The 22511-nt window shown below is 44.0% G+C and overlaps 1 protein-coding gene and 1 pseudogene across 7 annotated transcripts in view; both read left to right on the top strand.

The window, feature by feature from the left end:
* The window catches only part of LOC139469345 (BAI1-associated protein 3-like), a 237175-nt gene that overhangs the window by 96300 nt on the left and 118364 nt on the right, over positions 1-22511 (top strand). For all 7 annotated transcript variants that reach the window (XR_011653725.1, XM_071251489.1, XM_071251487.1 and 4 more), the window contains 3 exons: positions 17845-17928; positions 18657-18824; positions 19829-19895. Coding sequence is in view for 6 of the 7 variants with exons in the window: in XM_071251489.1 (XP_071107590.1) it covers positions 17845-17928; positions 18657-18824; positions 19829-19895 (319 nt within the window). In the remaining variant the exon portion in view is untranslated. The remainder of the gene's footprint in view (positions 1-17844; positions 17929-18656; positions 18825-19828; positions 19896-22511) is intronic.
* LOC139468826 (E3 SUMO-protein ligase ZBED1-like) lies at positions 7427-8245 on the top strand (annotated as a pseudogene).

Below are 22511 nucleotides of genomic sequence, written 5' to 3'. Positions count from 1 at the left end.
TTGCTTGGACTTGTGTAACTAATCTATATCCCACTCTCCATCACACTGTACTGGGAACACAAGTAGGAGGATTAGATTGCAGTCTGGTCAGCTTGTCTATTGTTGATCTGAAATCATTGCAGCAACTGTAGGCTGTATTTGTTATCAGGTGGCATGTCTACCAATGATGGATAAAATGTGGACTTCTGCATATTTGCCATGCTGATCAATACAAGGTTGTTTGTTATAAACTCTACCAGCAACACACGTGTAGGTAAAGAACGTCAGTTTGTATGGTGTAATCTCTACCATCAGCATATGTGTAGGTAAAGAACGCCAGATTGTATGGTGTAAAATCTTTCATCAGCACACGTGTAGGTAAAGAACGCCCGATAGTATGGTGTAACCTCTACCATCAACACATGTGTAGGTAAAGAACGTCAGCTTGTATGATGTAAACTCTACCATCAACACATGTGTAGGTAAAGAATGTCAGATTGTATGGTGTAAACTCTACCATCAACACATGTGTAGGTAAAGAACGTCAGCTTGTATGATGTAAACTCTACCATCAACACATGTGTAGGTAAGAACGTCAGCTTGTATGATGTAAACTCTACCATCAACACATGTGTAGGTAAAGAACGTCAGATTGTATGGTGTAACCTCCACCATCAACACATGTGTAGGTAAGAACGTCAGCTTGTATGATGTAAACTCTACCATCAACACGTGTAGGTAAAGAATGTCAGATTGTATGGTGTAAACTCTACCATCAACACATGTGTAGGTAAAGTACGTCAGATTGTATGGTGTAAACTCTACCATCAACACATGTATAGGTAAAGAAAGTCAGAATGTATGGTGTAAACTCTACCATCAACACACGTGTAGGTAAAGAACGCCAGATTGTATGGTGTAAAGTCTTTCATCAGCACATGTGTAGGTAAAGAACACCAGATTGTATGATGTAAACTCTACCTTCAGCACATGTGTAGGTAAAGAATGTCAGATTGTATGGTGTAAACTCTTCCATCAACACATGTGTAGGTATAGAACACCAGATTGTATGGTGTAACCTCTATCATCACCACATGTGTAGGTAAAGTACGTCAGATTGTATGGTGTAAACTCTACCATCAACACATGTGTAGGTAAAGAACGCCAGATTGTATGGTGTGAACTCTACCATCAACACATGTGTATGTAAAGAACGCCAGATTGTATGGTGTGAACTCTACCATCAACACATGTGTAGGTAAAGAACGCCAGATTGTATTGTGTAACTACATGTAGACACTACATGGAGAACAATATGAGCAATATAGCAGGTAGACACTACATGGAGAACAATATGAGGAATGTAGCAGGTAGACACTGCATGGAGAACAATATGGAGAATATAGCAGGTAGACACTACATGGAGAACAATATGAGCAATATAGCAGGTAGACACTACATGGAGAACAATATGAGCAATATAGCAGGTAGACACTGCAATGAGAACAATATGGAGAATATAGCAGGTAGACACTACATGGAGAACAATATGAGCAATATAGCAGGTAGACACTGCAATGAGAACAATATGAGCAATATAGCAGGTAGACACTACATGGAGAACAATATGAGGAATATAGCAGGTAGACACTACATGGAGAACAATATGAGGAATATAGCAGGTAGACACTGCATGGAGAACAATATGAGGAATATAGCAGGTAGACACTGCATGGAGAACAATATGGAGAATATAGCAGGTAGACACTACATGGAGAACAATATGGAGAATATAGCAGGTAGACACTACATGGAGAACAATATGGAGAATATAGCAGGTAGACACTGCATGGAGAACAATATGAGCAATATAGCAGGTAGACACTACATGGAGAACAATATGAGCAATATAGCAGGTAGACACTGCATGGAGAACAATATGAGCAATATAGCAGGTAGACACTACATGGAGAACAATATGAGCAATATAGCAGGTAGACACTACATGGAGAACAATATGAGGAATGTAGCAGGTAGACACTGCATGGAGAACAATATGGAGAATATAGCAGGTAGACACTACATGGAGAACAATATGAGGAATATAGCAGGTAGACACTGCATGGAGAACAATATGGAGAATATAGCAGGTAGACACTACATGGAGAACAATATGAGCAATATAGCAGGTAGGCTCTACATGGAGAACAATATGAGGAATATAGCAGGTAGACACTGCATGGAGAACAATATGAGCAATATAGCAGGTAGACACTGCATGGAGAACAATATGAGCAATATAGCAGGTAGACACTGCATGGAGAACAATATGAGGAATATAGCAGGTAGACACTGCATGGAGAACAATATAAGCAATATAGCAGGTAGACACTACATGGAGAACAATATGAGGAATATAGCAGGTAGACACTGCATGGAGAACAATATGAGCAATATAGCAGGTAGACACTACATGGAGAACAATATGAGCAATATAGCAGGTAGACACTGCATGGAGAACAATATGGAGAATATAGCAGGTAGACACTGCATTGAGAAGTGCTGTCCATCTATTGACTGGTTGAAATAAAACAGTGATATGATCGAACAAAGTTACCCTTGTCATCATCATGCTAATATGTATTTTGAAGAAGGAAAGGAGGTGGAGTAATTGTCTAGGTAGAAACTGTATTGATGTTAGCAAGCTTCATGCTGATGAATTCCTATACTTGGAAGGAAACTTCCCCAACATGATCCGGCATGATCCTGCAGAATTTCTGCTGATTAATATCTTATAACCAATTGGATTTCACTTTACCAGTTGAGCTCTTCAGTACTACAACTGTTGGTAATTTGTAAAGATGTACAGTAGTGTTTACTGTGTATTGTCTTTATATAGGATTAATAGTTTGATACCACACCTGTCTTGTAGTGGTCTCTCGCCCCCTCTCCTCTCCTCCCCTTCTCTCCCCCCCTTCTCCTCACCCCCATCTCTTCTCCTCTTCCCCTCCTCTCCCCCCTCCTCCTCACCCCCCTCTCTTCTCCTCTCCCCCCTTCTCCTCTCCCCCCTCTCTTCTCCTCTTCCCCTCCTCTCCCCCCTCCTCCTCACCCCCCTCTCTTCTCCTCTCCCCCCTTCTCCTCTCCCCCTCTCTTCTCCTTTTCCCCTCCTCTCCCCCCTTCACCTCACCCCCCTCTCTTCTCCTCCTCTCCCCCCTTCACCTCACCCCCCTTCTCCTCTCCCCCTCTCTTCTCCTTTTCCCCTCCTCTCCCCCCTTCACCTCACCCCCCTCTCTTCCCCTCCTCTCCCCCCTTCACCTCACCCCCCTCTCTTCTCCTCCTCTCCCCCCTCTCTTCTCCTCTCCCCCCTTCTCCTCTCCCCCTCTCTTCTCCTTTTCCCCTCCTCTCCCCCCTTCACCTCACCCCCCTCTCTTCCCCTCCTCTCCCCCCTTCACCTCACCCCCCTCTCTTCTCCTCCTCTCCCCCCTCTCTTCTCCTCTCCCCCCTTCTCCTCTCCCCCTCTCTTCTCCTTTTCCCCTCCTCTCCCCCCTTCACCTCACCCCCCTCTCTTCCCCTCCTCTCCCCCCTTCACATCACCCCCCTCTCTTCTCCTCCTCTCCCCCCTTCTCCTCTCCCCCTCTCTTCTCCTTTTCCCCTCCTCTCCCCCCTTCTCCTCTCCCCCCTCTCCACTCCTCTCCCCCTCTCCTTTCCTCCCCCCTTCTCCTCCCCCCTTCTCCTCCCCCTCTTCTCTCCCCCCTTCTCCTCTCCCCCTCTCCTTTCCTCTCCCCCTCTCCTCTCCTCTCCTCTCCCCCCCCTCTCCTCTCTTTCGATAATTATTGTAAAAAGGTTTGCTGTGTAACTAGAGAATGTGAGAAGTAGCTACAGTGTTTTGACTGGGAACTTCCATGAAGATCTGTGGTTAGGATCTAGTCATGGACATTAAATCTGCCTTTACTAACAACTGACTGAAGTATTTTGACTTACTTTAAAAATGTCACTTTTAAGAATTTGATTTGTAATAGGGCTGGTGATTTAGATCGATAATCATAATTATCGATATGAATATAATGCTATCGATAATGACATGTATTTTTTCGACAAATAAAAGTTTTTACTGCAACACATTTCACTTATTTGTTTTGCTGTCCTTGTAATTATCGCTAGATATAAACAGATTCACCCCAACATACAGTTTTCTCACCTTCGCTTTATGTTTAGTCGCAAATAATAATCAAATGTTTCAAAAAGTAAAAAGTTCTGCTTTGAATTGAATGACGACGTCATTACATGTTGTTAGTGGGTAATTACAATTGAATAAGATTGTAAAGTGGTAGTTGCAATAACTCCTGTTTGGAATGTAAGACATTTGTGGCCAGCGGACTTCTTTTGAAATAACCAATGAGGTGTCTGCAGCGAGATTGCAGTTTGCTGAGACTAGCATTTGCGTTCAGACCCGCCTTTGCTGCTAAGTTCATAAGATGGGCGACGCAAGGAATGTGTATTGTGTTTTCAAACATGCCAATGGCTTTAACACCGTTCGCTGCATTGTCTGAGACAATAGTGAAGGGATCGAATCCCCAATCTGCCCCAATCATTGGCATCTAAATGCGGAGTCAGGATTTTAGAAAATTAAAATAGGTTTCATAATATTTTATTTCTTAAAAGAGAATTCTTCCCATTCTATTTCATAAAATTTCAAATTTTATGTCTATTTGGTAACTACGTATTCCAGTCTGTTTCGGGTTTTTTCAATGATCATAGTTTTTGTTTTTCCCGGTGTTCTCAACTCACAGCCCACGTGAGGTCCATGTGGGGTTTGACATTTTTACGATATGGCAGCAAAAAATTCATAATTTCGCCGGAAAGGCAAAAAGTGCTGTGTGGAACATTTTTGGTTTCCATCGAAACGAAACTGATAAAGAACTTGATAAAGTACATGCCGTGTACAGGCAGTCCTTTACTAAAGTAAAGTATACCTGCAATACTACTAATTTGCAAGTCCATATTGACAAGTATCATGGTTCAAAAACAGGTCAGAAATGGCAACCAACTATACAACAGTGTATTTCCCCAAATGCTAGTGCAGTAAAATTGCCTATGCACAGCCCCAAAGCTGAATCCATTACAAATGCAATAGCTGAACATATCGTGCTCGACATGAGGCCGGTCTCCATCATTGTGGAGTCTAGAGGTGTAATGATATGGGAGGGTCGCGATACGTATCGTATTACGATACAGTGTTTACTGGTACAAGCTAAGCCAAGTTGATGTCTTTCTGCTCTCTAAAAGATGTGACAAGTACAGTTGAAGAAGACATAAGGTGTTTATTTACTGTTATAGCATGTTGTCAGCAATACAGTATGCTTTACTGAAACAACAAACTGGCTTTGAAACTGTTAAACGTATTTCATGTTTAAAAGTACCGTATTTTCTTGAGTATAGTGCGCACCCCCCCTCTAGCGGGCTCAATATTTTGGAAAAAAAGAAATTTGAATATTATGCGCAGAAAAAAATTACACCGTACCCCTTCAGCGAAGTCTGTTTAACGAATGGGTGATGAGAAACTTCGTCAGTACAAATTCGAAATTTGAGATAAAAAATCACCAGACATGTTGATTTACTGTTTAAATTGTATTTTTTGTTCAGCTAGGCATTGTTTTATATCCAGGGATTGGGATTACCGTGTGTATTTTCTCGTAAACTAAGCCGGACACAGCAATCAGCTGTACACATGTTTTCTTGGAATCTACCGGTGATTCGGTCAAGACACACCCAATGATATAACTTAACAGGATTTTAATGCAAGGATCGGCAAAAGTTGTATCTGAAACTATTTTTTTTATCAGGAAAAATATATTCCAATATATTGTTAATTCAGATGCAGCTTTTACTAAACATATTTAAAATAATAATAACCCCAAGCGAAGCAGCTGATCGCTATTGCTGGGTATTATTTTTTACATGGAACCAGTCTGACCAGTCACCGTCAAGGCTCCCGTGCACGTGATCGCGTGGTCGCGAGAATTACGTGTTGACATAGAATCGTCCAACAAAAACAAATATGGCTTTTAACGAATCAAAGTATGGCATTTATGATATATGTATCCATTCTCTGTCAACTAGAGTTTGTTTCAAGGCGTCAATAGCGGTAACCTGACCGTGGTTGCTGTTAATAACGGTGAGTTGTGCGATCTTCCGATCGGTTCACACACGATTTCGCCGAAATTAATTAAAACAATATTAAAAGAAATTTTGAATAAAATTAATGAAATAAGTTACAAACATAAGTCCAAATATACAAAGAACACTTTTTCGAGCCAGACAGTGTAATTACATGAATAATTTGCGAACTTCAGTATGGATTTGTTGACATGGTATTTCCGGTGTTACATGCTCACGGTAATGTCTTTCCATGGGGGAAAAACATCAAAACTCATTAATTCGTGTATAATGTGCACCCCCTTCTACACAACTGTTTTTTGGAGAAAAAAAGGACACACTATACTCCAGAAAATATGTAGGTAAAACTGTGTTATGAAAATATCGTATGTATCGCGATACATGCTTTCCAAATCGATGCATTGTATCGTGGGCTGTGCATCGGGATACAATACTGTATCGCTGATCGTTACACCTCTAGTGGAGTCCCAGTGGTTCCGTAAGATTCTAAAGGTTTCAGAGCCGAGGTATGAAATGCCTTCTCGTAGTTATTTCAAGGACAAGATTATACCCAAATTGTACCATGATACCAGAAAAATGGTTGAGATGCAGTTGAGGGTGGTGTTTGATGTGTCGACAACAACTGACTGCTGGACATCATCAGCGACGGAATCTTACATGACAATAACTGAACATTTCATACATGATTGGAAAATTGTCAACTACGAACTCCAGACACGCGAGTTACCCGGTAGTCACACAGCTGAATACTTGCATGAGGCTTTGAAAACATTCATGGCAGATTGGGGATTCGATCCCTTCACTATTGTCTCAGACAATGCAGCAAACGGTGTTAAAGCCATTGGCATGTTTGAAAACACAATACACATTCCTTGCGTCGCCCATCTTAGCAGCAAAGGCGGGTCTGAACGCAAATGCTAGTCTCAGCAAACTGCAATCTCGCTGCAGACACCTCATTGGTTATTTCAAAAGAAGTCCGCTGGCCACAAATGTCTTACATTCCAAACAGGAGTTATTGCAACTACCACTTTACAATCTTATTCAAGACGTCGAAACACGTTGGAACAGTACATACGATATGCTAACGCGTTTGCTGGAGCAAATTGCAGCAATCCATGCTGCGTTCACTGATCAAAGTCTTAAGAAAGACGCACGTGGCCTGGTTTTAGCTCCCTCCGAACAGGACCAAGCAGAAAATATTATCTGTGTCTTGCAGCCATTAAAGCAAGCTACAACCCTTCTGTGTGACGCTACTCTGCCGAGTGTTTCCATGGTTTTACCAATGATGTACAAACTTAGGGTTCATTTGATTGTCAAGGATGGGGACAGTGGGCTTGTTAAAGCTATTAAATCGGCAATTTCAGCTAACTTGTCCAAACGTTACACCAAAGACAAACTCAGAGAAACGCTCGTAGCGTCAACGCTGCTGGATCCACGATACAGTGGGATACCTTGTATTACTGAGGATGAAAAATCTGCAGCAGAGGATCAGCTACAAAGAGAAGTGACAGAAGTACATCGCAAGTTATCAGAAACACCAATGCGTTTGCGCATAAAGCAGGAGAAAACTGACTTAGCTGAGAGCAAACCAGCCCTTCCCGACTTGCCCCGATTGCCAGATTTTCCCAACGTACGAGATACTGCAGATAGTAAAGATTCAAGCAAGTCTGAGGTGACAGTTGAGACTGAGCCACCCGTGAAAAGGATCAAGACTGAATCTGACAGCATTAAATCGAAGTCACTTGGAGTTGACGACTGGTTCTCAGATGTCATTGTCACAGGAGTGGAGAAAGTTGCTGTAGATCATAATCAACGGGCAAGAGAGGAGATATTTAGGTTTCTGAAGGAATGACAGATATCCGGGGACATGTCTACCCTGGAATGGTGGAAGATGAAGGAAGTGGCATATCCAGCACTGGCAATGCTAGCCAAGCGTTATCTCTCCATCCCGACCACATCGGTCACCAATTAGTGGGTTTTCAGTGCCGCGGGACTTGTTGTTAATAAACAACGAAGCAGGTTGAAAACAGACAATGTCGATAAGTTGATATTCTTGAACAAAAACCTTAAAAACGTCTTTGATCAGTGATGATTTCATGTTCAATACCAAATGAACTCATTACTATTTGTCGTATTTGAGGCAAGTGACCTTGCCAGATACAAATAAGTTTTCAAGTGTTAGCGTTTTGATATTTAGCGGTACATTCCCTAAAGTCAAAAACATGAAAAATGAATTGCTGTTAGGTATTTTATTTTTTTGCATTTACAAAATGAATTGATGTTAAATTTAATTCTAGTTCTTTATATTTTATACATTAACAAAATGAATTGATGTTACGCATTTTAAAGTTCATAGTTTGATTGTTTCTCAAAGTTGGTGACTGACACCGATTGCCGATTGGAGATATTCCAACTGAACGTTTATAAAGTTATTTTAAAAGTGCATTTTTCGGGTTTTTTTATTTCATGACTAAAGACTATTTGACAATCAATATATAGTAATCATGAGAAAGTTTCGTAACACATTAGTGCTGAGACGATCATTACTACATTAGTACAAGGGTATACAAACTTACATCGTTATAGTCGCACGATGTTTGTTTAATATCAGTCTGTAACCCAATCTGTGCCCCACCACGAAAACAATGACGTAGCACTCACCTGACCTATTACGTATCACACCTGTGAACCAAGTACAACCTACTACGTAGCACACACCTGACATTCACAATGGCAGAATATTTGATGATTTTTTATCTGAATAGTTTCATGAATACTGTACATAAATGACAAACAACTATATCAGGTGAAATTACATTTAATTTCTCATTTATTCTCACTTTATACAAATAATAATTGTCTTTGACGACATGAATCTTAAACTCAGATTGTTCATCGCTAAAAATGCGAAGTAACGTGCGTATTGTTTGAAACACTGAGTCTGGGGAAAAGTGAATTGCCATTTTTCTTTAATGTCATTTTACCAAAATAGAATTCTTAGATATTTATTGATTATTGATCGATATGTGACTACGGATAATCGATCTGAGTAATCAATATCGATAACCAGCCCTACACAAATCAGTTCAGAACCTTCATTGTTATTGCACTACAGTGTAAGATCCTGTTTCCCTCAAGCTGTGGCTGGGCATGTTAGAGCTGCCGTCCTGCAGTGGGTTTCCCTCAAGCTGTGGCTGGGCATGTTAGAGCTGCCATCCTGCAGTGGGTTTCCCTCAAGCTGTGGCTGGGCATGTTAGAGCTGCCGTCCTGCAGTGGGTTTCCCTCAAGCTGTGGCTGGGCATGTTAGAGCTGCCGTCCTGCAGTGGGTTTCCCTCAAGCTGTGGCTGGGCATTTTAGAGCTGCCGTCCTGCAGTGGGTTTCCCTCAAGCTGTGGCTGGGCATGTTAGAGCTGCCGTCCTGCAGTGGGTTTCCCTCAACTAAAGGCCACAGCGTACCAGAATGTAGACATCATTAATTTGTCTCCAAATAATAGGGTTCCACTAAATGGATGCATTTTGTCCAACATCGTGAGGATCTGCTTTATTTGCTGGTGGCAGTGCCATGTTTTTGTTTTAATGATGAAGCGGGATGGAGCGAGGTTTTCCTGGCTAGAGATATTTGGAGGTCCCCCAGGAAGTCAGCCCGCCGAGAGGTGGGTGTAACTGAAGCAATCAGTGTTGAGTGTTGCTTGACATACATGAAAACTAAGAAATAAGTCCTTCTTGTTGGAAGGAATTTTCTAGATAATTATAACAAGAAAACATTATCGAAATAAATTTTCTGGAAGTTTCGTTTCTAGTTTTGCTTTTTAATTTCTTTTTGAGACCCCCAAATCCTGTGGTATTATCACATGTTGAACTTGTCATTAGTTGTCATTTGGACCACATGCTGAATGAGGATGAAACATCATACAGGTGTATCATACAATCAGTGGATTTATGTCATCAATCTGGGTTGAAGCAATCCTTTATTTTGTGTTGACGCTGTGAGAAATCCCCCGATCTGGTGCACTGTGAATGAGAGAGGCAACCACAAGAAGATTAGACAGGATACATGACCAGTATGTCAGAACTGGGTAGATGATGCATCGATCACAATGCTGGTATTCGTTGACAGAATGCTTTAGGCCCAAAATTGATTACCTGTCACGCAATCATAAATCAATAATAACATACTAATCTACTTACCTAATAGCATATATTCCTTGAAAAATTCCTTCTATAATGAATAAACATGTTTTTAAACTTGATGGCAGCTATATGCGAATGAGCAGCGAACAAAGACAGCACTTCAGATATAGATCATAGGGTTGGAGGTGCTGCTGTAGAGAGCTAAAGGTCATATATAGGTCACTGGGATGTGACCCATGCTTGCCGTAAAAGGCGACTATGCTTGTGGTAAGAAGCGACTAATGGGATCGGGTGGTCAGGCTCGCTGACTTGGTTGAAGCATGTCATCGATCCCAATTGTGTGGATCGATGCTCATGACATCAATCACTGGATTGTCTGGTCCAGACTTGATTATTTACAGACCCCTGTCATATAGCTGGAATATTGCTGAGTGCAGCTTAAAACATCAAACCAACCAACCACTCTGGCTGTGTGGGTTGTATGAGAATCTGTACTTTACTCAAAAATTGTTATCCCAAATATAACATTTGTTACATTTGACCACTTTTCTAAATGGCATTGTGTTCATAACATGTTGTGTAGTAAAACATTGTGTAGTTCATTCCAAAATTGTTTAACATACACCTAGAAATTAATTTAGCACCCCCTGGTTTTGCAACCATTTCTGTCCAACAACAAGATATCATTCGTTTCAAGCCTGAGCTATGGTGGAGAATTAAATGTCTTGTGTAAGATGAGTGATGCACATTTTCCATATGTTAAGTGCATTAATAGCATAGTTGAAATAGTGCTGTAATTGAGCAAAATTGATAACCACGGAAACTAGGGATCTGGGAGGTTCCATGATCAGGTATGAATGACCTTTACTGTCCGCAAACTTTCACTGTTATCGTACACAGATAATCACAATCCTGAAAATCAGTAGCAAGTGTAACTGCTTTGTGCCTGGATGACAGATTCTACTCTTCTCATTCCTTCAGTGAGTCTTCTAATACACTCAAGAGGAAACTGCTGCCGCTCCCAATGAAATGCAGCCTCTTAGGCTGCCAAAGTCTATCCAGGTGGATCCATCACCTGCAGCTGACGTGAAGTATTACCCCAACACATTCCAATGTATTCAGATCTGGACTCATAACTAGCCAAGGCAAAGTGTCAATATCGTGTCCTTGCATACATGCAGTCACAGCAGGAGAATGATGGGGTCTAGCGTTGTTGCCAATAAACAGGTTGAGTGGCAAATGCATGAATGTCAAAATGTGGCACAACAGGATTGTGATGTCCTGGATGTAACAATTGCCATTGTGATTGCCACCTCCTTTGCTTCCAAAGATGTCAAGCCATACACCAAGCAAGTCGAAGTCTCTGATGAGCCGTTAACAATGGATGATGCAATGATGACACATTGTGACTTCAATCCAAATGATTTTAATCTGTTTCAGACAGTTCTGATGGACAGATGCCTCTTCACATAGTAAAGAGTTGTCGCCTCAGTTGTCTTTCGGGTGGCCCTGGTCATAGACGTTCCTTTACTTGTCGTGTCTGTCTGCTGATGACAGTATGGCGAAGTTGACGTCTGATGGCTCTGTATGACATACCTGTGTCATGCATGCTGATAACTTGTCAACAGATTGCCTCTGACAGCCTGCTGCTTGATGTCAAATGGCTCTGTATGACATACCTGTGTCATGCATGCCAATAACTTGCCACAGAGTACCTCTGACAGCCTCCTGCGTGACGTCCAATGGCTCTGTATGACATACCTGTGTCATGCATGCCAATGGAGTGCCTCTGACAGCCTCCTGTGTGCCATGGTTAAACAATCGGATAACTGCCACTTTATATACATATATATATATGAGACTTGAGTTTTCATAAACAGAAAAATATCACTGGGGAAGAGAATATATGGATGTCAACTTCTTTATTATGAGGAACACAACATTTCGAAATATATGCTTACTCCTTCATCAGGTGAATGAATGCCACGAGGCAGAGAGCATATGCATGTACATGTAAGGATAACAAAATTAATAAGATAACAAAAGGCCTAGGGCTTGGGACTTATTGCTTTGATCTTTGTCAGTGCTAATTACCTAGCTGCCCTCAATTTGCCCTTTGCTAAGTCCATTCTTTCACCTATCAGTGCTAATCCCCCACCAGCCTCCTGTTTTATTTTCCACCTTTTGTTATCTTATCTCATTTTTTGTCCAAACATGTACATATATATATATGCTCTCTGCCTCATGGCATTCATTAACCTGATGAAGTGGGGCACAGGTGGCCCAGTCGTCTAAGGGGCCGCGATTCGCTGTGCAGTTTCATTTCTTGGGCACGCCAGAAACCTATGATTATAGTTTAATCCACTGGCCTAATGCAATGTCTTGCAAATAACATACGTGAACACCTTCCTGAACATATTAATTGGTAAAATACGTTATTCTAAATCTTCCCATATTTTATGTTTAATCTCATACTCTTCTCGCTCTAACTTTTGGCACCTTCTGCTTGCATTTACGGTAATGATATTGACAAATTATTGTTAAAGGTCGGCGATTGGCTTACGTTTCTATTTCCATTTTCTAAGCCAATCAGTGATGCCGTTACAGACAACATATGGAAGAGAAATGCGATTGGAGACATGCTTGTCAATTGGCTTCTTGGACGTGAGAGAAATGCGACACAACAATAAGTTATGTGTGCAGTATACATCATTTAACTTGAAATAGAATTTCTAACTTCTCGGGGAAGCAAGTAGTTTTGTTTTATGAAGTGTGTGTGTGCGTGCGTGCGTGCGTGCGTGCGTGCGTGCGTGCGTGCGTATGTACCTATATATATTACACACACATATATATATATATATATATATATAACATGGATTACGTGGTATGTCCTTCAAAATGTCAAATGAAATCAGTGAGTATGGTTTTACGCCTCTTTTAACAATATTACAGCAATATTACGACAGGGAACACCAGAGGGGGGCTTGACACATTTGTACCTATGTGGGGAATCAAACCTGGGCATAATGAGTGCAGGCTGTAACCACTGGGCTACCCCACCTCCCCTCAAATGAAATCAGTTAAGAAGCTGATGAGATCGGGAGACTGGTCCATCTGTCTGGATTTACAGGATGCTGATCTACTTCTCCCCATACATCCCAGTTGTCACCACAACCTAGCTGTACTTTGCAGTAATTGGGTAAGAGGTGCAAAGTCATATATGCGGATAGCGATGCACATATCAAAGGTCAAGTTTGGACTACTTTCACTGTTTATAAACAAACATGGCATCTCTGTTGTCATTCGGCGATCGAGTCAGAATTAACCATTGGGAATCTGGAGAAACTACAGGGATAATTGCTATAATTATCAAAAAGACAGTCTAATATACTGAAAATCAGTGTCTAACTGTGACGTAGCTAATGCATTTTACAAGTTTTGCAAGGGCACGATTCCTAGCCAAGCGGAATCCGTAGCCTTACCTGTGCTTGTAGACTTGCGGCTTTGGAACCTACTCCACAAATTAAAATAGTTGGATTTGGCCGAAATTTGTTCAAATTGTTACCTTGTTTCATTGTGTCGCTGTGTGTACATCTGACTGCACTCTCTGAACATTATGACACGACAGTCTGACTGTCAACAACGTCCAGCCATGACCGTGACATCTCATATACTAGGGTTAGAGTAGCTTCCCTTTGATAAAGGGCACTTACTCTTTCAGACAGACCAATGGATTGCTGCGAAAGCCAAGTAAAAACAATTCGTATAGGCAATTGTTGTTTTGCGTATATGTTTTGCGTATTTCGCCGCTGTATAAGAAACAGGTTTCAGTTGGAACTATATTGGCTACAGTCGCTGTCCGATTGACATATTACTTGACCTGTAACGTAATATATATTAATGCACACATTCAAGGAAAACTTGCAATATTTTGGTAATGCTTGTGGGAGATGGAAAGCAATTTTCGAGCACAAAATTGAAGAAGGACGTTATATCATAAAGAGGTTATAATATAACGCTTGCCTGTTTGGGGATGGCAAATATCAGGTATTAGGAATAAACACTATGTTTTAGCTCGCCAAGGCTTGCTAAATACAATGTTTATTCCCAATACAGGATATTTACCCTCCCCAAACACACAAGCGTGATAACCTCTATACACCCAACCAAGTTGGAATTGAAGCTAGTCCAGGACATTGTCTACCATCTTCCCTAGGCAAGGGAGTTAACTATAAAAGTACAGTTTCCACCTTGCCGAACTAGGCTGGAATTATGGAGTCATAATTTTGCTGGACTAATGAGTGTATGCAGAGTCCAATCAAAATCAAGTAACGAACTCGATATCCGGTTCATAAACTGCCATGCAGATTTCAGTCGAATGCAGGATTTGCAAAGCATGTGTACCGCCGACTCATCGTCAACAGACAATAGAACCAGTATGTCAGTTCGTCATTTGTGCGATATACAAGCTCTGTCATATAGGCAGTGAGGCAATGGACTGGAAATGGTACTTGAGATATTTTCAGAATACTGTGTTCTGCGTTTCTGGTTCAGTTGCTGGAGGTAATTGCTACAAACCTCAATGAGCCCCTTCCAGTGAGGGAGGCTGCCGTTGTGGCGGGCAGTCCTGGGAACCGGAGACAGGACATCAGTCCGGAATCCACATTTTTTTAAAAAGCCACAAAATCAGAAAACAAATACTACATCTAACTGGCCTTAACCAAAACACATTTTATTGTCAAAGGGACATTCCCAGTTTGTATACATATTCCTACAAGTTGATTGAAGAGAGATTCCTGTTTATGTTCTTTAGAAGAGGTCCACTTACATGACGTGACGTTTGTTGAACAATCTTCCATTTTTCACCTGGCCCTAGGCACTGTGATTAATGTCTGAAAACAGATTGAGTAGTGGAAGGTAATGGATATTTCTGTCAGTGATAGCCAGTTGACCTTTATGTTCATTGTATGGTGGAGGTGATGTGCAGGGTGGATTGTCTGCCAGCGCCACCTGCAATCTGTTGATGTCAGACATCAGCCGGGCTTCATCTCAATACTCATCTGTCAGTAACCTTTTGTTGCTGTGTAGAGCATCGCTCAACATGACCTTTTGCATATCTTTCATCATGTGCTGGTGTGCTACCCGATATGGCATATAAACTATTCCAAAATAACATGCCACAATTTCCTGTCACGAGGACAATCATTTATCTCCTTTGTCTTGTTCTTTTAAACATGATCGTGAGTGGTGACCTTGTCATGTCTGTTTTCATTGTGTGGGATGTACAACATTTGGTGATTTGAAATCTGAGTCTTTCTTCTATCGATATTGTACAAATAAATATTGTGGTTGAATTTCAGCATACCATTGTAATTTGACTTTGGCTTCTGGAGCAGATAAAAAACAACAGAAAATGTTGTCATGACACTTGAACAAACTAATGGTGAAGTTGCTAAGTGTGATGTATTTCTGTGTTAACCCCCCAACCAAACAGGGCGTGGGTATATTACAGTCACACCAAGGAATCCCCTCTTTCCTTCCCAGGACATTTTTATGTGCAACATGAACTTGAAAACTACTGCATAGATTCTTTTCAAAGTTGGTGAACATTTTGTGTACCAGTAGATAATAATAGACGAGTAGCTGGTGGATGGGGAGAACCTGGTGGATGGGGGAGTAGCTGGTGGATGGGGGAGTAGCTGGTGGATGGGGGAGTAGCTGGTGGATGGGGAGTAGCTGGTGGATGGGGAGAACCTGGTGGATGGGGGAGTAGCTGGTGGATGGGGAAGTAGCTGAGTAGCTGGTGGATGGGGAGTAGCTGAGTAGCTGGTGGATGGGGAATAGGTGGTGGATGGGGAGTAGCTGGTGGATGGGAAGTAGATGGGTAGCTGGTGGATGGGGAGTAGCTGGTGGATGGGGAAGTAGATGAGTAGCTGGTGGATGGGGAGTAGCTGGTGGATGGGGAGAACCTGGTGGATGGGGGAGTAGCTGGTGGATGGGGAAGTAGCTGAGTAGCTGGTGGATGGGGAGTAGCTGAGTAGCTGGTGGATGGGGAATAGGTGGTGGATGGGGAGTAGCTGGTGGATGGGAAGTAGATGGGTAGCTGGTGGATGGGGAGTAGCTGGTGGATGGGGGAGTAGCTGGTGGATGGGGAAGTAGCTGAGTAGCTGGTGGATGGGGAGTAGCTGGTGGATGGGGAGTAGCTGGTGAATGGGAAGTAGATGGGTAGATGGGGGTGTAGATGAGTAGCTGGTAGATGGGGAGTAGCTGGTGGATGGGGAGTAGATGAGTGGCTGGTGGATGGGGAGTAGCTGGTGGCTGGGGGAGTAGCTGGTGGCTGGGGGAGTAGCTGGTGGCTGGGGGAGTAGCTGGTGGATGGGGAGTAGCTGGTGGATGGGGAGTAGCTGGTGGCTGGGGGAGTAGCTGGTGGATGGGGAGTAGCTGGTGGATGGGGAGTAGCTGGTCGATGGGGGAGTAGCTGGTGGCTGGGGGAGTAGCTGGTGGCTGGGGGAGTAGCTGGTGGATGGGGAGTAGCTGGTCGATGGGGGAGTAGCTGGTAGATGGGGAGTAGATGAGAAGCTGGTGGATGGGGAGTAGCTGGTGGATGGGGGAGTAGATGAGTAGCTGGTGGATGGGGGAGAAGCTGGTGGATGGGGAGTAGCTGGTGAATGGGGGAGAAGCTGGTGGATGGGGAGTAGCTGGTGAATGGGGGAGAAGCTGGTGGATGGGGAGTAGCTGGTGAATGGGGGAGAAGCTGGTGGATGGGGAGTAGCTGGTGAATGGGGAGTAGATGAGTATCTGGTGGATGGGGAGTGAAACAAGATAGATCTGGCCTACCATTATGTTATGGTCAGAGATGAACAAGATAGAGCTGGCCTAGCACTTGAGTAATGGTAAGTGATGATACAAGATAGAGCTGGCCTTGCACTTATGTTATGGTCAGAGATGTACAAGATAGAGCTGGCCTTGCACTTATGTTATGGTAAGTGATGTAACAAGATAGAGCTGTCCTTGCACTTATGTTATGGTAAGTGATGTAACAAGATAGAGCTGGCCTAGCACTTATGTTATGGTAAGTGATGAAACAAGATAGAGCTGGACTTGCACTTATGTAATGGTAAGTGATGAAACAAGATAGATCTGGCCTAGCACTTATGTTATGGTCAGAGATGAACAAGATAGAGCTGGCCTTGCACTTATGTTATGGTAAGTGATGAAACAAGATAGAGCTGGCCTAGCACTTATGTTATGGTCAGAGATGAACAAGATAGAGCTAGCCTTGCACTTATGTTATGGTAAGTGATGAAACAAGATAGAACTCGCCTAGCACTTATGTTATGGTAAGTGATGAAACAAGATAGAGTTGGCCTAGCACTGGGATCACAGGGAATCCGCAAACCCCGATCCGTAATTTGAAATTTAAAAGAACCTGTTATCCCTTGCGATGATTTCAAACAGTGGTATGTTCCCTGTAAGCTGACTGTTCAAACAGTCAATCTGGGAATGTAATGTGTTATTGGGGTAGAGATAGATTACAAACATCGCTTCTTCTTTGCAGGATGAGAAAGAGGCTGAAAAACCACCACCTTCTGAAACCAAGTTTGGTGCCAAGCCAAGGCATCACCAACTTAGCCGGAAAGAGGTTTGTAAAGTTATCATGGTGGACACTGCTTTGATCATGCTGCAGAACACTTTCCTCCACATCTATCCAACAATGATTCTTGTCAGGGAAGTATGCTGTGACACAAATGAAGTTGATGGATGTGTATTTGGGGCTGTTAGGTAGAAGAAGAAGAATCTGGCAAAATAGGCAAGGAAAAATTCAACCTCGCAGATAATCGTTAAGTGGCTTGTGATGTTTTGGAAAAATCATTCTCTTGTCTTCAGGGAAAAAAATTGGTGTGTGGGTGTGTGTGTGTGTGTGTGATCTGTTTTTGTGACCATTTTTCCACAATGTGATTTTTTATGGTAACATTACATTGATGGGACTCATGGGCTTCATATTGTGATGTAGGTAGTTTGTGCTGACATGGATTTCCACCTATCAGTTGGAATGTTTGTTTGTTTGTCTGTTTGTTTGTTTGTTTAACACTGCACTCAACAATATTCCAGCTTTATGACGGCAGTCTGTACATAATCAAGTCTGGACCAGACAATCCAGTGATTGAGCATCATGAGCATAGATCAACGCAACTTGGATATGATAACATGCATCAACCAATTCAGCAAGCCTGACCACCCGATCCTATAACTCTAGAACGACAAGCATAGGCACCTTTTACAGAAATCATGAGTTGCTGAAGACCTCTACCCCGATCTTCACAGGTCCAACTGGAATGTAAACATTGTTGCATGTGTACGTGGTTTCAGTATGAGCTGCTCTACATTGAGGTGCTCTACACCATCAAGCACAAGATCGGGACAACCACAAGCTGCCACTCGCCGTTCATCCAGGACCTCTACCAATACGCCCAGGAGGCGTTCGGGGTGCGGCCGGAGGACCATGCTCGTCTCCTTGCCAAGGCTACGGAGGAGAAGGTCAGACATTGGGGGGGATAATTTAACATTCATTTTGTTGTGTTGTTTGCCTTCTGTTTCCTAGTATTAAGTTGGAAACATGATATGCAATGTATATCAATATATCATGATATACTATTGGCTGGGAAGGGTGATGGTTGGGCTGGGAAGGGTTGTGGTGTGGGGCTTGGAGGGGTGATGGTTGGGGCTGGGAGGGGTTGTGGAGTGGGGCTGGGAGGGGTTGTGGAGTGGGGCCGGGAGGGGTTATGGAGTGGGGCTGGGAAGGGTTGTGAAGTGGGGCTGGGAGGGGTTGTGGTGTGGGGCTGGGAGGGGTTGTGGAGTGGTGCTGGGAGGGGTTGTGGAGTGGGGCCGGGAGGGGTGATGGTTGGGCTGGGAAGGGTGATGGTTGGGCTGGGAAGGGTTTTGGTGTGGGGCTTGGAGGGGTGATGGTTGGGGCTGGGAGGGGTTGTGGTGTGGGGCTTGGAGGGGTTGTGGTGTGGGGCTTGGAAGGATTGTGGAGTGGGGATGGGAAGGATTGTGGAGTGGGGATGGTAGGGGTTGTGGAGTGGGGCTGGGAGGGGTTGTGGTGTGGGGATGGGAAGGATAATGGAGTGGGGCTGGGAGGGGTTGTGGTGTGGGGCTGGGAGGGGTGATGGTGTGGGGGCGGGAGGGGTTGTGGTTGGGCTGGGAAGGGTTGTGGTGTGGGGCTTGGAGGGGTGATGGTTGGGGCTGGGAGGGGTTGTGGTGTGGGGCTTGGAGGGGTTGTGGTGTGGGGCCGGGAAGGATTGTGGAGTGGGGATGGGAAGGATTGTGGAGTGGGGATGGTAGGGGTTGTGGAGTGGGGCTAGGAGGGGTTGTGGTGTGGGGATGGGTAGGAAAATGGAGTGGGGCTGGGAGGGGTTGTGGTGTGGGGCTGGGAGGGTTGATGGTTGGGCTCGGAAGGGTTTAATGTTCTGCGAACTGATGCATGCTATAATTTCCCTTGTATGAAGAGTTGCAACTGTATGTTTTGCCTTTTCCTGCAGCCTCCAATTGTCATCCTCAACATAACTGTGATTGAAGCTAAGGGACTGTTGGCCAAAGATGCAGACGGTAGGTTCCCTAACTCAGAAACCTCTCTGGAACTAGGTAGACCTTCCTTGTTACTGTCCTAGGTAGACCTTCCCTGTTACTGTCCTAGGTAGACCTTCCCTGTTACTGTCCTAGGTAGAACTTCCCTGTTACTGTCCTAGGTAGACCTTCCTTGTTACTGTCCTAGGTAGACCTTCCCTGTTACTGTCCTAGGCAGACCTTCCCTGTTACTGTCCCAGGTAGACCTTCCCTGTTACTGTCCCAGGTAGACCTTCCCTGTTACTGTCCGATGTAGACCTTCCCTGTTACTGTTCTATGTAGACCTTCCCTGTTACTGTCCCAGGTAGACCTTCCCTGTTACTGTCCCAGGTAGACCTTCCCTGTTACTGTCCTAGGTAGACCTTCCCTGTTACTGTCCTAGGTAGAACTTCCCTGTTACTGTCCTAGGTAGACCTTCCTTGTTACTGTCCTAGGTAGACCTTCCCTGTTACTGTCCTAGGCAGACCTTCCCTGTTACTGTCCCAGGTAGACCTTCCCTGTTACTGTCCCAGGTAGACCTTCCCTGTTACTGTTCTATGTAGACCTTCCCTGTTACTGTCCCAGGTAGACCTTCCCTGTTACTGTCCCAGGTAGACCTTCCCTGTTACTGTCCGATGTAGACCTTCCCTGTTACTGTTCTATGTAGACCTTCCCTGTTACTGTCCCAGGTAGACCTTCCCTGTTACTGTCCCAGGTAGACCTTCCCTGTTACTGTTCTATGTAGACCTTCCCTGTTACTGTCCCAGGTAGACCTTCCCTGTTACTGTCCCAGGTAGACCTTCCCTGTTACTGTCCCAGGTAGACCTTCCCTTTTACTGTCCCAGGTAGACCTTCCCTGTTACTGTCCCAGGTAGACCTTCCCTGTTACTGTTCTATGTAGACCTTCCCTGTTACTGTCCCAGGTAGACCTTCCCTGTTACTGTCCCAGGTAGACCTTCCCTGTTACTGTCCGATGTAGACCTTCCCTGTTACTGTTCTATGTAGACCTTCCCTGTTACTGTCCCAGGTAGACCTTCCCTGTTACTGTCCCAGGTAGACCTTCCCTGTTACTGTTCTATGTAGACCTTCCCTGTTACTGTCCCAGGTAGACCTTCCCTGTTACTGTCCCAGGTAGACCTTCCCTGTTACTGTCCCAGGTAGACCTTCCCTTTTACTGTCCTACGTAGGCCTTCCCTGTTACTGTCCTAGGTAGACACTCTCTGTAACAACTCCCCTAGGCCCCTCACTTTGACTACTACCCTAGACTGCTGACTACTCTGCACTGCCTCAGGGGTTTAGTGGATTGTGTGCCTGCCCCAAGAGCAGCATGTGGAAGGTTGGATTCCGGGTAGGGTTATACCAAAAGATGTGAAAAAATGGAATTGTCATTTCCCTGCCTTGCACGCAGATGAAACAAAAACTGGTTGGCTTCGAGTTAATATACTCTGTCTGAGTGGGGTTTTCATGTTAAACTGTGGCATGGTATCTCAGCAGGCTAGCACTTTAAAATCGGCATTAGTTGGCCTAATACAAGCAACCTACTGACTACTGTGTGGTACAGGTTTCAGTGAACCCTACTCGTCCTACTGACTACTGTGTGGTACAGATTTCAGTAACCCTTACTGCACCTACTGACTACTGTGTGATACAGGTTTCAGTGACCCCTAGTCGACCTACTGACTACTGTGTGGTACAGATTTCAGTAACCCTTACTGCACCTACTGACTACTGTGTCGTACAGGTTTCAGTGACCCCTACTGGACCTACTCACTACTGTGTGGTACAGATTTCAGTGACCCCTACTGGACCTACTGACTACTGTGTGGTACAGATTTCAGTAACCCTTACTGCACCTACTGACTACTTTGTGGTACAAGTTTCAGTGACCCCTACTGGACCTACTGACTACTATGTGGTACAGGTTTCAGTGACCCCTACTGGACCTACTGATTACTGTGTGATACAGGTTTCAGTGACCCCTACTGCAGCTACTGACTACTGTGTGATACAGGTTTCAGTGACCCCTACTGGACCTACTGACGACTGTGTGGTACAGGTTTCAGTGACCCCTAATGGACCTACTGACTACTGTGTGATACAGATTTCAGTGACCCCTACTGGACCTATTGACTACTGTGTGGTACATGTTTCAGTGACCCCTACTGGACCTTCTGACTACTGTGTGGTACAGGTTTCAGTGACCCCTACTGGACCTATTGACTACTCTGTGGTACAGGTTTCAGTGGCCCCTACTGGACCTACTGACGTCTGTGTGGTACAGGCGTCAGTGACCCCTACTGGACCTACTGACTACTGTGTGGTACAGGTTTCAGTGACCCTTACTGTACCTACTGGCTACTGTGTGGTACAGGTTTCAGTGACCCCTACTGGACCTACTGGCTACTGTGTGGTACAGGTTTCAGTGACCCCTACTGGACCTACTGACTACTTTGTGGTACAGGTTTCAGTGACCCCTACTGGACCTACTGACTACTGTGTGGTACAGGTTTCAGTGACCCCTACTGGACCTACTGATTACTGTGTGATACAGGTTTCAGTGACCCCTACTGGACCTTCTGACTACTGTGTGATACAGGTTTCAGTGACCCCTACTGGACC

Source organism: Haliotis cracherodii, unplaced genomic scaffold, assembly GCF_022045235.1.
Source record: "Haliotis cracherodii isolate W230 unplaced genomic scaffold, xgHalCrac1.p SCAF_2, whole genome shotgun sequence".
NCBI lineage: Eukaryota > Metazoa > Mollusca > Gastropoda > Lepetellida > Haliotidae > Haliotis > Haliotis cracherodii.
This window is presented reverse-complemented; position numbering and strand designations above follow the sequence as displayed.